The sequence below is a fragment of the Chlorocebus sabaeus genome, chromosome 11 (genome assembly GCF_047675955.1).
Source record: "Chlorocebus sabaeus isolate Y175 chromosome 11, mChlSab1.0.hap1, whole genome shotgun sequence".
Classification (NCBI taxonomy): Eukaryota; Metazoa; Chordata; class Mammalia; order Primates; family Cercopithecidae; genus Chlorocebus; species Chlorocebus sabaeus.
Genome location: NC_132914.1, coordinates 46,392,423 through 46,410,193, shown reverse-complemented (window position 1 = coordinate 46,410,193; position 17,771 = coordinate 46,392,423). Strand labels below are relative to the sequence as shown.

Genomic DNA, 17,771 nt, shown 5'->3' with positions numbered 1-17,771 from the left:
CCATTGGTCTATAGAATTGAGTTAACAAAATTAAACAAAAATAAAATAATCCACACTATTTTCTTCTCGAAAGTGTATTTATGTAACTTCTCACCTGAGTCTGCAGTTCTTGTGAGTTGGTTAGGGAGATGTTTTCTCCTCTGTATGGAAAGGAGAAACTAGTATAGTTTTAAGTCCTTATTGACATATTCAAATCATAAAGTTATGAAAAAGGGGATCTTGATCCAGACCCCAAGAGAAGGTTCTTGGATTTCACGCAGGAAGGAGTTCCAGTTGCGTCACAGAGTGCAGTGAGAAGATAGTCGATTGAAAGCTATGCGGTTACAGAGTAGGGAGTCCTCAGAAAGCAGGAGAAGGAATCTTTCATCTTTGTTTTAAGCATTTCTTTTTTTTTTTTTAATTAAATTTTAGTTTTTGAGACAAAATCATACTCTTGTCGATCAGGCTGGAGTACAGTGGCACGATCGTGGCTCACTGTATCCTTGACCTGCCTGGGCTCAGTTGCTCATCACACTTCAGCATGCCAAATAGTTGGGACTAAAGGCACACACCACCATACCCCGCTAATTTTTCTATTTTTTTGTAGAGACAAGATTTTGCCATGTTGCCCAGACTGGTCTCTACTCATGGGTTCAAGCTACCAGCCTGCCTCAGCCTCTCAAAGTGCTGAGATTACAGGTGTGAGCCACTGTGCCCACCCTCTTAAGCATTTCTTATATAGGCGTCTTCTCTGTGTAAAAGCTAAGCTATGTCTACATGCAGGTGGGTTGACATTGTGACAAAATGTATTATTTTGTTGATTTAAAGAAAACGATCTTTGGCATTTTAGTGTGTAAGCACATCAAAGCATAACTATATTTAAAAAGTATATGTTTTGTGCTTTCAAGATATCTGGACATTTTGTTGTTGTTGTAGTTTGTTCTTGCAGGCATTATTAAGCTACTTCCTTAGCTGCAAATGTCTTATGACCATGGGTCATGACTTGCAAGGAATGTGCCTTGGTAGTTGTAAGATGAAGGTGATTTTTAAAATGATGTTACCATGGCTATCCTAGGTTCCTGTTTCCCTAAGAGAAAGCGAACTGTAATTTAGGTCTTTTAACTACTCACCCAGGTCTTATTTTCTTAGAGCTCTAGACCAGTACTGTCCAATAGAAATATAGTAGGAGCCACATATTTAATTTAAAATTTTTAACTTTTCATTAAATTTAATTAAAATTCTAGTTTTTAAAAAGAAAACTATATATATAATATATAATAAAATGATTATATATAAAGTATATATTTAACATATAAATGTATAATGCAATAGATATTTAACATAAATACGTATATTTAACCCAGTATGTCTAATACATGGGCATTTTAGCATATAATCAATGTTAAAAAGTTATTAATGGGTTATTTTATTTTATTTATTTATTTTTTTGAGAGACTCGTTGTGTTGTGCAGGCTGGAGTGTAGTGGTGTGATCTCGGCTTATGGCATCCTTGGCCTCCCAGGTTCAAGTGATACTCGTGCCTCAGCTCCCAAAGTAGTTAGGACTATAGGTGTGCACCACCATGCCCAGCTAATTTTTTTTTTTTTTAAGATGGAGTCTTGCTTTGTCACCCAGGCTGGAGTGCAGTGGCGCAATCTTGGCTCACTGCAACCTCCACCTTCTGGGTTCAAGTGATTCTTCTCCCTCAGTCTCCTGAGTAGCTGGGACTACAGGCATCTACCACCATGCCCGGCTAATTTTTTTTGTATTTTTAGTAGAGACGGGGTTTCACCATGTTGGTCAAGCTGGTCTTGAACTCCTGACCTCGTGATCTGCCCACCTTGGCCTCCCAAAGTGCTTGGATTACAGGTGTGAGCCACCGCGCCTGGCCTAATTTTTGTATTTTAGAGACAGGGTCTCGCTATGTTGCCCAGACTGGTCTTGATCTCCTGGACTCAAGTGATCTGCCAACTTCAGCCTCCCAAAGGCTGGGATTATAGGCATGAGCCACCCTGCCCAGCTCTACTTTTTAAAATTTTTTAGACAGAGTTTCTCTCTTGTTGCCTAGGCTGGAGTGCAATGGCGCAATTTTGGCTTACCACAACCTCCCCTTCCCGGGTTCAAGCGATTCGCCTGCCTCAGCCTCCCGAATAGCTGGGATTACAGGCATGCGCCACAACGCCTGGCTAATTTTTTGTATTTTTAGTTGAGACGGAGTCTCTCCATGTGGGTCAGGCTGGTCTTGAACTCCTGACCTCGGCCTCCCAAAGGTTGGGATTATAGGCGTGAGCCACTGCGTCCAGCCAGCTCTGTTTTTTTTGAGACAGAATCTCATTTTGTTGCCCAGGATAGAGTGCAGTGGCAAGATTATAGCCTCCTGCAGCCTCATACACCTGGGCTTAGGTGATCATTTCACCTCAGCCTTCCAAGTAGCTAGGACTATAGCTGCATGCGACCACTCCCAGCTAATTTTTATTTTTTTGTAGAGATGGGGGTCTTACCATGTTGCCTGGGCTGGTCTTGAACTGTTGACGTTCAAAGAATCCTCCCACACTGGCCTCCCTAAGTGTTAGAATTCCAGATGTGAGCAACCATGCCTCGCTACTTTTTTTCTTTTTTCTTTTTTTGAGATAGAGTCTCGCTCTGTCACCCAGGCTGGAGTGCAGTGGCATGATCTCAGCTCACTGTAACCTCTACCTCCCGGGTTTAAGCAGTTCTCTGCCTCAGCCTCCTGAATAGCTGGGATTACTACCTGCATTCACTCTATGGAACAGGCCAAGGTTCACACCCACCATCACGCCCAGCTAGTTTTTTTTTAATTTTTATTTTTATTTTTAGTAGAGACGGGGTTTCACCATATTGGCCGGGCTGGTCTTGAACTCCTAACCTCATGATATAGCCGCTTCAGCCTCCCTAAGTTCTGGGATTAGAGGCATGAGCCACCGCACCTGGCCCATTTTTTATTTTTTAACTGTCTAAAAAATCCACTTTATTTTATGGTTATAGCACGTTTCAATTTAGACTAGCTACATTTCAAGTGATGAATGGCTACATGGGGCTAGTGGCTGTAGCTTTGTCTGGCAGAAATCTGAGCGAATTTTCTTATTACCTTTTCCTTTGAACTCTTCTGCTACTTTTTAGAAACCTAGCATGGACCCAAAGGGGAAGGTCTAATAGGAGTCAAATGTTTGATATCAATTAAATGCTTACAGTATTATAGGAAGGTTCTGCAAATGTATTTTGGTGATGTTGAAAAATATATACTTTATGGCCAGGCGCGGTGGCTCACGCCTGTAATCCTAGCACTTTGGAAGGCTGAGGCGGGCAGATCACCTGAGGTCAGGGGTTCAAGACCAGCTTTGCCAATATGGTGAAACCCTGTCTCTACTAAGTATACAAAAATTAGCCGGGTGTGGTGGTGGGCGCCTGTAATCCCACCTACTCGGGAGACTGAGGCAGGAGAATTGCTTGAACCCGGGAGGCAGAGTTTGCAGTGAGCCGAGGTCATGCCACTGCACTCCAGCCTGAGCGGCAGAGTGAGACTTCCTCTCAAAAAAAAGGCTGGGTTCAGTGGCTCACGCCTGTAATCCCAGCACTTTGGGAGGCCAAAGTGGGCGGATCACCTGAGGTTGGGAGTTTGAGACCAGCCTGACCCACATGGAGAAACCCTGTCTCTACTAAAAATACAAAATTAGCCGGGCGTGGTGGTGCATGCCTGTAATCCCAGCTACTCAGGAGGCTGAGGCAGGAGAATTGCTTGAACCCGGGAGGTGGAGGTTGCAGTGAGCCAAGATTGTCCCATTGCACTCCAGCCTGGGCAACAAGAGCGAAACTCCAACTCCAATATTGTCCCATTGCACTCCAACCTGGGCAACAAGAGCGAAACTACAACTCCAAAAAAAAAAAAAGAAAAGAAAAGAAAAAAAATACATATTTTAAATTTTCTTATGTCTAAATCACAGAAACCATAAAACCTTAAATATTAGCCTGAAAATAAACCAAATATATGGTGCTTTTTCTGTAGCCATATCTAAAGTGTTATCTCTCAGCATACTACTTACTTATTTATTTTTTAAAGAAAATCTGTACTGAATGGGCATAAGGGATAAAAATTGTGTTTCACAAAAAAATTAGCCGGGCGTAGTGGTGTGCTCCTGGAATCCCAGCTACTTGGGAGGCTGAGGCAGGGGAATTGCTTGACCCAGGGAGGTGGAGGTTGCAGTGAGCCAAGATCACGCCACTGCACTCTCTAGCCTGGGTGACAGAGGGAGACTGTCTCAATAAATAAATAAATAAATAAATAAATAAATAAATAAATAAAAGATTGTACTTCAGTTCTTAACTCTACCTCCTAACTCCACCCATGCCTTTTATTGTTTTGGTTTCCCTGGAAGGGATTGTTAGAATTGTTTATACTTTATGTATTGTGCCTTTGTAGGGGATAATTTCTGTCTTCTCACTTTTAGGCTTATTTGCAACAAGTTCAAGATCTGGTCATTTTAGAAAGCATAATTTTGCAGACTTTAGGTAAGCTTATTTTGAAACATTTTTTTAAATTATGCAATAAAATGATTTGATTTTAAATATTTGCTCAATAGAAGAATATTTATTGGGAAAGTTTTCGTAGTGTCCCTCTGTTTCCAGATTATAGAGGTTGTAGAGCTGAGTTTAACTTTGGCCTGTTCCATAGAGTGAATGCAGGTTATTAATACAGCTGACCTTTGAAACAGCAGTCAGTGGGTTATTATTTTTTTCATTCTAGGGTTCATTATTTGCTTTTTAAGTTTTGGTGACTTTTACCCTCAAAAATTACGAAAACTATCTAAAGGATGTTTTTCCTTCCATGGATCGTTATGGGCTGTAACAACATTTGTTTTTAAAATGGTAACTAGTGTTTAGAACAGCAGAATGAAAGTGGGGGGACTTAAGCTTTAGTGGTTGCATGGGCAACTCTGATGCTACTGTGTTATCTGTTATTTTCATCACATAGGCTGCCTTTAAAAGTTTAGAAAATATGAAAATACAGATTTTGTTTTTCCTTGTTCTTTTGGGCTATCATTTTTCTCTTAGGTAGGGTAAGGTTTCATGAGTTGTATGTCAAAGTTATTGGTGTAGGTACAGTTTTTTTTTCACATATATATACATGATGAGTTCTTCAAAGTTTATTTCTCAAGTTAATTCTAGTTAACTTTTTTCTTAAAATACCTTCAAGTTATATTTCATGGGACAATGATATTTTTCTGGTGGAATAAATTTCTATTAATATTTTAATGTGGAAACCAGTAAGGTATAATTCACAATCAGTTATCCTTGTAGAATAATTTATAAAATGTAAACTTCTTAATAGTTTTTTAACCAATTACTTTTTCTTTTAAGGCTTTGAACTAACAATTGATCACCCACATACTCATGTAGTAAAGTGCACTCAACTTGTTCGAGGTAAGGAATCCCAACTTACGAAGACTATCTCAAATTGTTTTCTCATTTAGAGGTTGTGGTTTGTGGCAGACAATACATAACAGTTCTGCTTTGGCCAAATTTAAAGGCCTACTTGGCTTAAATCACAATGAGTTGTTCTGATTTGATGTTTTTCTGTTAGGTTCTTACAAGTAATGTTTTTAGATGGTCTCTAGTTAAAGAGAGCTAACCTCTTGAGAATGTTTGTCAAAGTTGGGCAGGTTTTGAAGAGTTATTTAACAGCAATTTTAAGAAAGTCATGAGGAGTGGGTGATCTTATTTTAATTCTGGGTTTGATTAAAGGCCTCCTAGAGGATCATATAGAATTTATTTGGACTTTCTATGATTTACAATCCCTTGGAGAACTTTTCTTTTTAATTCTGATTTAACAATATTAGGTATAATTGAAAGAAACTCTCTTATTTAGTTTAAGTAGTATCAAGAATATCTGAGCACTATTGTGCCTTTAAGTCCTTTTATGATTTTGTAGGCCAAACTGATAATTGGTCTTTACATTTTACTAATATGTGTTTCATGTGAAAATCCCCAAATTTTCCCGAGTTCTTTATATTTGAAAGTATTAAAATGTTATATTGAACAAGGATAAGATTAGAGATGGATGTATGTTAATATTGAGAAGACTGTGTCCTAAGGAAGATAAAAATTTGCTTTGTCACCCAGAACGGTTTGTTTTGGAAGAAGTTAAATTTTTTCATTGTAATATATTACATTATTTGATGATTTGGGGATTAAATGACAGGCTACTTAATTAAAAACTTTTTTTTTTGAGAGGGAGTTTTGCTCTTGTTGCCCACGCTGGAGTGCAGTGGGACAATCTCGGCTCACCTCAACCTCTGCCTCCCGGGTTCAAGCGATTCTCCTGCCTCAGCCTCCTGAGTAACTGGGATTACAGGCATGTGCCACCACACCCGGCTAATTTTGTATTTTTAGTAGAGACGGGGTTTCTCCATGTTGGTCAGGCTGGTCGTGAACTCCCAACCTCAGGTGATCCACCCGCCTCGGCCTCTCAAAGTGCTGGGATTCCAGGTGTGAGCCACCATGCCTGGCCTTAATTAAAAACTTTCTTAACAGCAAAAGTCACTTTTCTGAAATATGTCAGTCTTCTAGATTCTGATCTTCTTTCTAGATCATCTTAGTTCATCCTGTAGTTTAGTGTTTCTCAGTGAATCCTTACATCAGAATCTCTGGGTTACTTGTTAAAAAAATGCTTGCACCCTTCTCCAAACATTTAATGAAATTTTAGGGAGCATGTCCAAGAATTGCATTTTAAACAAGTACCTCAGGTATGTGGTGTGCAGAATAAAGCTTGAGTACCTAGATCTGGAAACAGCATAATTATTAATGTTAAAATAAAAAAATCACTGATCTGTCTACTTTGGCAGAATGTAAACATCAGGTTTACAGGGACCATGTCTGCTGTCTCATTTGCTATTATATTCACAGTACCTTGCAAATACTAAATGCTTACTAAATATTTGTTGAGAATGAATGGAACTAATAAGTTTTTTCCTCCCCCACCCCTGACCTTTTTTTTTTTTCTTTAGCAAGCAAGGACTTAGCACAGACTTCTTACTTCATGGCAACCAACAGGTTTATATTTTAATTTTTTTTCTCTTCTATTTTTGGTATAGGACTTTACTTGGGTTTGATACAGTGTGCTATAGACAATTCTCTGGTGAATATTGATTTTTCTGCACAGTTTTCATGTTGTACTTTAAATTTCCATGTTACTTTTTAATTTTCTAAGGTTATGTAATTATTTAGTACTGATTTTTTTGATAACCTACTCAATTCTGCATGATAGTGACTGAAAATCTAATTTGGAGGATTCTGCAATAATAATAATAATTTATATATATATATATTTCTTTTTATTTTTTGAGACGGAGTCTTGCTCAGGCTGGAGTGCAGTGCTGGGATCTCAGCTCACTGCAAGCTCCACCTCCCAGGTTCATGACATTCTCCTGCCTCAGTCTCCCGAGTAGCTGGGACTACAGGCGCCCGCCACCATGCCCGGCTAATTTTTGTGTTTTTAGTAGAGATGGGGTTTTACTGTGTTAGCCAGGATGGTCTCGATTTCCTGACCTCGTGATCTGCCCGCCTCAGCCTCCCAAAGTGCTGGGATTACAGGCGTGAGCCACTGCGCCCAGCCTATATATATATGTGTGTGTGTCTGTGTGTGTGTATATATATATATTTTTTATTTTATTTTATTTTATTTTATTTTAAAGACAGAGTCTTACTCTGTCTGCCAGGCTGGACTGCAGTGGTTTGATTTTGGCTCACTGCAACCTCTGTCTCCCGGGTTCAAGTGATTCTCCGACCTCAGCCTCTTGAGTAAGCTGGAATTACAGGCTGGCACCACTATGCCTGGCTAATTTTTTTGTATTTTTAGTAGAGATGGGGTTTGGCTGTGTTGGCTAGGCTGGTTTCAAACTCCTGGCCTCAAGTGATCTTGCCTGTCTTGACTTTCCAGAGTGCTGGGATTACAGGGGTAAGCCACTGCACCTGGTCAGTAATTATATTTAAAAATATTTCTTTTTCTTCCCCCTCTGTCAATCAATGGGCACTTACGGATGTAAAGCGTTTCAGTCCTTTTCCTTCTTCCCTTTTAAAGAAAAGTAAAAGGGTGCAGTGGCTCACACCTGTAATCCTAGCACATTGGGAGGCCAAAGCTGGTGAATCACTTGAGTCTAGGAGTTCGAGACCAGCCTGGCCAACATGGTGAAACCACATCTTTACTAAAAAGTACAAAAATTAGCAGGGCGTGGTGGCACATGCATGTAGTACCAGCTACTTGGGAGGCTGAGGCACTAGAATTGCTTGAATCCAGGAGGCAGAGGTTGCTGTGAGCTGAGATTGCCCCACTGCACTGCAGCCTGGGTGACAGAGAGAGAGACTCTGTCTAAAAAAAAGTAACTGATTAGTACATAACTTGTATTACCAAATGACTTGCCCAACATTGTTAGTTAATGGAAAGCAAAGATATCCCTGATAACTGTCAGGGCTAAGAAGTTCATTTTTATAGCCTGTTATGAGAAAGTTTTGAAATAAACCAACGTATTTATACTTGAGAGAGTAGTTGTCTATTCATTTTTTTAAATAGACCAGAACTATGATTGGTGAGAAACAAATTATTTTTAAGATATTTTCTTAAGTATTTGATTTATGGATTACACAGACCAAAAAGCTTACAATTTTCCTTAGGATCTGAGCTTAGTCTCAGGATAATAGGTAATAAATATTGACTTCTAGGCTTGAATACTGGCCCAGAAGTCAATGTTTTAAAGAACTTGAATTCCCAGCCTTTTTACTTTTTTCATTTTTTTTAGCTCTGGTCAATGTGTAGATTAAGTGATGTGTATTCAAGAGGTGAAAAATGTTACCTGAACAGGTGGGTTAATAGGAAATTATATTGAGTGCTAGATCAGAGCATTGCAGATTTCTTACCCTTCTTACTCTCCTGTGTATTTTTAAGCCTTTTTTTTTTTTTTTTTTTTTTTTTTTTAGTAATGGAGAGTTTTAGCTTTGGGTTGAGAATTGAGAGCTCACGACACTCTCTGTTTTCTTCCCTCTGATGTCAGCCTGCATTTGACCACATTTAGCCTGCAGTACACACCTCCTGTGGTGGCCTGTGTCTGCATTCATCTGGCTTGCAAGTGGTCCAATTGGGAGATCCCAGTCTCAACTGACGGGAAGCACTGGTGGGAGTATGTTGACGCCACTGTGACCTTGGAACTTTTAGATGGTAAGTTTTAGAGTAAGGGACCTTGAAAAGCACTTGCTGTTGATCTGTCACATAGCTGGCCAAAGGTGACTTGATTCAGATGAAAATAGTTAGTTAGTAGTTGAGGTTATTCTTGTTTCGTTACTTCTGTTTCTCTCAGTCTTTCTTGAATGTTCTGTTTTATTTGTAGAACTGACACATGAGTTTCTACAGATTTTGGAGAAAACTCCTAACAGGCTCAAACGCATTTGGAATTGGAGGGTAAGAATCATTACTGTCAGCTTGTGGACAAAATCAATTTCTTTTGACTGCAACAGTGAATATACCAGTATTGAATGTTTACCTTAGGTTTAGAATTTCCCTTTTTATAGTTACACAGTAATCATGACTTCCACTTCATACCTTGGATACTGTTGTAGAAGTCAGTGTCTCTATGGGATAGCAGGATTTGCTTTTCATTGTGTAACTCCTGTGATACGATCATTTGGGCAGTAACACTGGTTGAGTATTTTCTGTGTGGGAGCTGGTAGGGAAAAAACATGGCTTCTCTGAGTCATGGCTTCTCTGAGTATTGGCTTCTGGTAGAGGCAAGATAGAGAATTACAAGGTTAGAGCTGGTATCATAATACCTACTTATAAAATGGATTTTAGAATTTTGTTTTTATATAGGTTGTAGTCTAAAGTTGTATTTCAAATATTTGTCAAAGTCTTAGGAATAATAGAATCATTCCTTTTTTTGTTCAGATATAAAGCTTGTTTTCAGATGTTTCCATTATTTTCTCATAAATCCAGACAGATAAAGTTAATTTCATTCTCCTGAGTTGAGTGAGTGGCAGAAAGTGAGTTTGCCTCTTAGAAGCCTGAGATTAGAAGTAGGCTTGAGAGGCCGGGCATGGTGGCTCATGCCTATAGTCCCAGCACTTTGGTAGGCCAAGGCAGGCGGATCAACTGAGGTCAGGAGTTCGAGACCAGCCTGGCCAACATGGTGAAACCTCGTCTCTATTAAAAATACAAAAATTAGCCAGGCATGGTGATGCATGCCTGTAGTTCCAGCTACTCGGAAGGCTGAGACAGGAGAATTGCTTGAACTCGGGATGTTGAGGTTGCAGTGAGCCGAGATTGTGCCACTGCACTCCAGCCTGGGTGACAGAGTAAGACTCTGTCTCAAACAAACAAACAAAAAACAACAGCAACAACAAAAAAGAAGTAGGCTTGAGAGCACATAGCTCATCTTTTACTTTAGCATAAAACCTCACCAAAATTTCTAGAATTCAGTTATGGACTAACTATAATCATAAGCAGAAGGCATGGATGTTTATGTATGAATTTTAGATAAGCATAGATTCTTTGTTGCTATTACTTTGTAACATTTGGATAGATTGCTGTGATTCTTAATTGAAGGTTTTAAAATCTTCTCTTGATGGTAATATTTATTGGATTTCATGTTAGGATAGCCTCCTGCCTGTGGCCTATCCAGAACTTCCAGTGTTGCTGCAAGTACAATCTACTCATCTCAATGTTTTTTTATTTAGTAAATTACCTAAGTAAAGAGATGCTATTTGCTTCATTCCAGGCATGTGAGGCTGCCAAGAAAACAAAAGCAGATGACCGAGGAACAGATGAAAAGACTTCAGAGCAGACAATCCTCAATATGATTTCTCAGAGCTCTTCAGACACAACCATTGCAGGTTTAATGAGCATGTCAACCTCTTCTACCACAAGTGCAGTGCCTTCCCTCCCGGTCTCCGAAGAGTCATCCAGCAACTTAACCAGTGTGGAGATGTTGCCGGGCAAGCGTTGGCTGTCCTCCCAACCTTCTTTCAAACTAGAACCTACTCAGGGTCATCGGACTAGTGAGAATTTAGCACTTACAGGAGTTGATCATTCCTTACCACAGGATGGTTCAAATACATTTATTTCCCAGAAGCAGAGTAGTAAGAGTGTGCCGTCAGCTAAAGTGTCACTGAAAGAATACCGTGCAAAGCATGCAGAAGAGTTGGCTGCCCAGAAGAGGCAACTGGAGAACATGGAAGCCAATGTGAAGTCACAATATGCATATGCTGCCCAGAATCTCCTTTCTCATCATGATAGCCATTCTTCAGTCATTCTAAAAATGCCCATAGAGGGTTCAGAAAACCCTGAGCGGTCTTTTCTGGAAAAGGCTGACAAAACAGCTTTCAAAATGAGAATCCCAGTGGCAGGTGGAGATAAAGCTGCCTCTTCAAAACCAGAGGAGATAAAAATGCGCATAAAAGTCCATGCTGCAGCTGATAAGCACAATTCTGTAGAGGACAGTGTTACAAAGAGCCGAGAGTACAAAGAAAAGCACAAGACTCACCCATCTAATCATCATCATCATCATAATCACCACTCACACAAGCACTCTCATTCCCAACTTCCAGTTGGTACTGGGAACAAACGTCCAGGTGATCCAAAACATAGTAGCCAGACAAGCAACTTAGCACATAAAACCTATAGCTTGTCTAGTTCTTTTTCCTCTTCCAGTTCTACTCGTAAAAGGGGACCCTCTGAAGAGACTGGAGGGGCCGTGTTTGATCATCCAGCCAAGATTGCCAAGAGTACTAAATCCTCTTCCCTAAATTTCTCCTTCCCTTCACTTCCTACAATGGCTCAGATGCCTGGGCATAGCTCAGACACAAGTGGGCTTTCCTTTTCACAGCCCAGCTGTAAAACTCGAGTCCCTCATTCGAAACTGGATAAAGGCCCCACTGGGGCCAATGGTCACAACACGACCCAGACCATAGACTATCAAGATACTGTGAATATGCTTCACTCCCTGCTCAGTGCCCAGGGTGTTCAGCCCACTCAGCCCACTGCATTTGAATTTGTTCGTCCTTATAGTGAATATCTGAATCCTCGGGCGGGTGGAATCTCCTCAAGATCCGGCAATACAGACAAACCCCGGCCACCACCACCTCTGCCATCAGAACCTCCACCACCACTTCCACCTCTTCCTAAGTGAAAAAAGAAAAAGAAGAGGAGAAAAAAACTTCTTTAAAAAACCACGTACTTTTTCTTTTTTTTTTGAACTAAGAAAATTACTTATGAAATATGTCATCCTTCTTGGACTAGGGAATAAATTGATATTGAGACACAGGAGGGTGGTAGAAGGCGTTGGCTATTATATCTGCTGTCTCATGCATTTAACTATTTTCTTACAGTTTTTACTGGTATTAGGTGTTGAAGCTGTGAAGGATTAAGGACACTTTCTGAATTCTTGGCCTCTCCACCATTTAATTAGGTTGATTGGAGTTGATATCTTCCCTCTTCTTGCCTGAGCCGAAAAATGGAGGGTTTGTTGTATCAGACAATTGTGGATCCTTTTGGTGTTTAATATATCAGAAGAGAGGAAGTATTTAAACGTCAAAATCTTTTAATAGACTTAAAAAAATAATTTAAAGAAAGTAAGTTATCTGTTTAGTTTTTTTATATGATCGGGAAGGGCATAGGGATTTTGCTGTGTGTATGTGATACATAGCAGTGACTCCTGGTGGGTGGGATTGGAGGGTGGGAATGTGTGAGGGTGGGTGGGAGGGTAGGTTTTTGGCTAGGAGTTCTGAAAGGCTCAGGCCACTCCAAGTGTTCAGACTTTTCAGTGTGTATGTAAGTGTGGATATGTGTGTTTTTAAGTGTGTGTGTTTAAAAATCATGTTTTATCTTTCCCTCCCTGTTCCTTACAATTTTCATTTTCCAACAGTCTACTAGAGAAAAACATGGTTGGCCTTGAGAACATAAAGGAAGAGGCATGTATTTGACATGGTTTTTTTCCCTTTATAATTGAGTAGTAGCCCTCTAATTTATAGTTTGGGCAAGTACAGCCAATAACCTGACTTTTAACTTCATTATGAGAACTTCCTTTTTACCTGCTTTTTTGTTTTTGTGCAAAACAGAGATGGGGTTGAGGAAGGAGGGTTGGTGAGCAAGGCCAGCTTCTGCCCTACAGAATTGGGTGTGTCTTTTTTTCAAGTGAGGCTTTGGGAAAGTGTTCAAATGAGAGCAGTCTTAAGGTCTGTAAGAGATGGGGAATGTACTGTGTATATCCTGCCTGTGAAAGCCCAAACCATATGGGAGAAGCTAGAGGATACTAAAAACAATGAAATTGTGATTTGGAAGTTTTAGAACATTGTTTTAAAATTACATTATAAATGTAAGACATGCTTTTATCTGTATATCTGAAGGGAAACAGCTGCATCCTCAAGTTTTTGCAGCCTATATGACTTGAGTTTGGAGCTTGTGAATTTAACAGTACTGGTGCCATGAGAATGAGCAAAGCCTAGCCAATGGATACTATTATATTTAGATTGTTCATCTTTGGTAGCTTTAGATTCTTGATAGAGGTTCTTAAGATTTCTGAGTCCTTTATAAAAATAGGTCAAGAGTCCTGTTGTTATGGAGGCTTGATTATCCCAGATATTAGGAGTGAACATTTTTGATAAAGAAATCTTTCAGAAAATCTTGGCTAGAAAGAATTCTAAGTTAGCTGTCTAAGTACTAAAAACTACCTAGCCAGAGATCATTTAATGAGATATTCTTTGATCTTCATTGCATTTTTTTGCTCTGGAAAGGATGGTGCAATTTGAGTTTTTCTTTGTGATTTGATTGCAGCTTCCTTCATGCCAAGTATTTTTTAGGGAGAGGTTGAATTATTTTTCAGTTGGAAGTCATAGGGAGACAGGAGTTGTACTTGTGCTGCTACTTGCCAGGAACAGGTTGGGAAGAAAATTGTGGCTGTTGGAATTGATGATGTACTGGCCTAATATAGAAAGGAATTTGTAGGCAGGAGTAAACATTAACTGGTGGTGGGTTAGTGCCCTGCATCTTGCATATTTGAACTGTCTAGAGTTCCTGCCATTGCTGGGTATAAAATGAGGAGTTCTCTGTCGACCTGTAAATCATTAATATTTCTTGACTTGGAGTGTCACTTTACTTTATAGATGACATTTTCCTCTTTCCCCTTGATATTTTCTGTGTTGTGTTAGATAATTGGTAGATACATAGTTGTGGTTTAGTACATTTAGGGCTTCTATTTATTTAGATTTTGTTTGGTGGAGTCTGTTTCCAAAAGGTAATGTGCTGTTTAGTCTGCATCTGTATCTTTGTGGAATTGATGATCACTGGTTTGATTTTGAAAAATGTCTTTTCCAGCTTTTAGTTACTCTCATCAAATGTCACATATTTTCCAATCACATGCACTCCTTTACTACAGAGGCACATACTCATTTGGCCTCATAGCAGTTCTCCATGGCCATACTGTAGTAAAGTTCCTTAGAACTTTGTCAGGAGTGAACTAGAAAAAAGTGCTTACTAGGGCCTAAGAGTTGCTTTGTGCTGTGTAGTCTGGCCTTTGCACTAGTAGATCATTGCTGACATAGGTCAGTTTAGAGACCTTTCTGTGTTAATGCCTCCTGGTACTGTCTTAAGATACTTACAATGTCTGTTTTTAGACCTATGCATATGTCATGAAGCTCCTTGTGGGCTCTGCATGAAGCTGCTGCTTTGTTTTTGGGTTAACAGATGTGCCTGTCAACTAGCATGTGTATTGTCCAAATTCCATAAACTTAAGTTTTTTAAGGGCTGTGTGGTTTCTGAGCTCTATGTGTCTTTCCTATCCTTGTACCTTCAAAGGGTGAGAAATGAGATTTATACATCCAAAGTTAGTCTGGTAAACATGGCTTTTCGTTTCTTCATTTAACCTAGACTGTCAAAAATAAGTGATGGTGATAAGTAGGCCTGGAGCCTCAGCTTCTGTAAATCTCATTTCTAAAATTTTGCTAGACTCGTGTTGGCAAAAACAAATACCTGTGGATTGTCCTTAAGGCTTTTAATCAGATACCTGTGTTGCTGTTAGCTGAACTGTAGTGAAGCATCGGTCCAAATTGGTCTTCTGAAGTATCAGTTATGCTTTTGAGTTTAGAAAATGCTTAGATGTTAGTCTAGTCTTGCCATTCATGAATCAGTGTGTGTCCATATCAGACAGCCTCAACTTCTTTTTTCTTCCTTTTAAAAAATGATTTTAGTGTTTTGATTTAGTGTATATTACATTGTTCAGTATTACTGGCTTTACCAGTGTTGACAGAACAATTTTAAATCTCCAGTTGCAAACAGCAATGGATTAGGATATGGAAATAAAATCATGGTGACATCACTGCTGAGTTATCTTAAACCTCTGCTACTTAATTCTCCATATTGAAATGCATACTCCTCCACATACATGGCTTCTAGGTAAAGGCAATTGTAGAGGGGCCCCGTCTATCCCAGTATGGTTGGATTTTAAACATATCTGTGTTTCCGTTATTTTGGGAACTGATGAATATTTACAATTTTTTTTGTTTATGAGTTATTTTGATACTAATACTAGTAAAAGAGAGAATCTAGAACATCTTGAAGTTGGAATACAAATTTTATTCTTTTGGTCTTGGGAGAATTTAAGCAGTCTATGCAACTCATCAAATGATGAGAAATAGCCCTCCGAGGTTCCAGTAAGCTTTCAGTGACTTTGATACCTCCCCAAGTTTCTTGAGTTGCTGCTTGTTAACACCCAGCTTTTAACTGAGTGTTTGCTCCTGATGGTTTAGGAGATTTTCATATTGTATCACACTGTCAGGTTTTATTTTGTCTTTTTATCCCTCCATGGATGTGAGTTTCAAACAAGCATAGTACAGTAATCCTGCCTGATCAAGAGTAGTCTGGAATGAGACTTATTTTTTGAGTGGGAGAGTTCTCCATTTTAATGTTTCTAAAGTTTTTCATATGAACTTGGCATTGGAAACGGGAGGTAAAGAAAAAGGACATTTACTAAAAGCAGTGTCTACTCTTCCCCTTTATGAGTGTGTATTCATGGCTAATGAAAAAAAGAGGAGGACTCTCGGGTTTTGTGTTGCCATGGTAAGCATGGAGAGGGATGCTTGACAGCATGCTAATTGAAGCCAGAGCAAGTATGCCCTTCATCAGGTAATCAGGAACTCTTCAGCTGAAGCTGAGGAACTGATTAGTTGTTGATTGATCATAATGTAATTGGTTACAAAGTAGAAGTGCTGGCTGGCTTAAGTACCCAAAGAAAAGAATGCAGCAGCCTAACTTAGTGTTACCATGTGTTACTGAATTTGAAACTGACCTTTTTTCCCACCCTACTTCACACACCTAAAACTGTTTTCTTGTCAGACCAAAGAGCAAAAAGAAAAAAAAAAAGTAAAACACTTTACCAATCTATGTCACTCAGGTACAATTTTGTGGTGAGATTTTTGTCTGTTTTCTTTGTATTGCTCTTAAGAGTCCTTCCTCAGCATATTATTCTGCTATTGCCTCTGTCTTCCTTGGGGCACCTCAGCTCTGGATGCTACCCCTGGGATATCTACTGCTGTTATGTGAATGATAGGATGTAAGTGACCATTATAGTAAGGGCTCTTTGTAAAAAATTCAAAAAATTTAAAAAGGATGTATACATTTTATAGTCTGGCTATCAGTTTGATATCTTGCTGTCAAGTATGTTTCTCAATCTGTATTTATCCATCCCCTCAATAAATGTTAATGGTAAAACACTCATTTGATTGTTTATGTGTACTGTCCTCAAATTAGTCCTTAGTCTTTTTGTTTGTTTGTTTTTGAGACGGAGTCTAGCTCTGTCACCCAGGCTGGAGAGTACAGTGGCGTGATCTTGGCTCACTGCAACCTCTGCTTCCCGAGTTCAAGCGATTCTCCTGCCTCAGCCTCCTGAGTTGCTGGAATTACAGGCGCCTACCACTACGCCCAGCTAATTTTTGTATTTTTAGTAGAGACGGGGTTTCACTGTGTTGGCCAGGCTGGTCTTGAACTCTTGACCTCAGGTGATCTGCCCACCTCGGCCTCCCAAAGTGCTGGGATTACAGGCGTGAGCCACCGTGCCCAGCCTAGTCCTTAGTTTATAACTGTAATTTTATTGATATGTTTACCATTTTGTTTCAGTTTTTATATTAGTATGTTTTCTTATTGTGCAAGATCCTGTGGGAATTGAGTCCATTGGAAAGACCCAAGATTTGTCGATCAGTAAACCCAGTAGTATGAAGTATGTTGTAGTCAAAGGGAAGAAAAAAACCCTCACTCTATATTGTTACATGAATACCTGGAAGAGTAACTTGTACACAAAAAAATTATAGCACTAACAGATGATGGCAGCATGTACGCATGTACTGCTTATCTTGCAAGCATTATCAACATGATTCATAATCGTATACATGGTTCTTTGAAAAGCCTGACATGTTAGTACAGACATAGCATTGTATCTGGAAGAAAAACTTTGACATAGCATTGTATCTGGAAGAAAAACTTTGAAGAAAAAACCATTCTTGGTAGTGCCTGGAAAAATTGATAGTGAATACTCATCCTGAGACATAATAAGATCACATTTACAAGATAACTCTTGTAAATTACACACTGAAAATAAAAAACTTTTATGCTAAAGTACTCCATACTTACTACACAAAGTTAGTAATAGATACAGTTTGAAAGCTTTAAAAGGAAAAAAATAAATAATGATACTTCTGAAAAGTCACTTGAGTCGTTTCTTCTCCAATTTTCTAAAATAAAGTAG

The 17,771-nt window shown here is 39.2% G+C and overlaps 1 protein-coding gene across 2 annotated transcripts in view; it reads left to right on the top strand.

Annotated features, from left to right (window-relative positions):
- The window catches only part of CCNT1 (cyclin T1), a 33,359-nt gene extending 16,612 nt beyond the window's left edge, over positions 1-16,747 (top strand). Inside the window, exons 4-9 of one of the 2 annotated variants that reach the window (XM_008003070.3) lie at positions 4,446-4,506; positions 5,356-5,418; positions 7,002-7,047; positions 9,042-9,205; positions 9,375-9,445; positions 10,758-16,747. In XM_008003070.3, the coding sequence (XP_008001261.1) occupies positions 4,446-4,506; positions 5,356-5,418; positions 7,002-7,047; positions 9,042-9,205; positions 9,375-9,445; positions 10,758-12,167 (1,815 nt within the window). In that variant the 3' untranslated portion in view covers positions 12,168-16,747. The remainder of the gene's footprint in view (positions 1-4,445; positions 4,507-5,355; positions 5,419-7,001; positions 7,048-9,041; positions 9,206-9,374; positions 9,446-10,757) is intronic. The other variant, XR_499150.3, reaches the window with a different exon arrangement.
- The last annotated feature ends 1,024 nt before the right edge of the window (positions 16,748-17,771 follow it).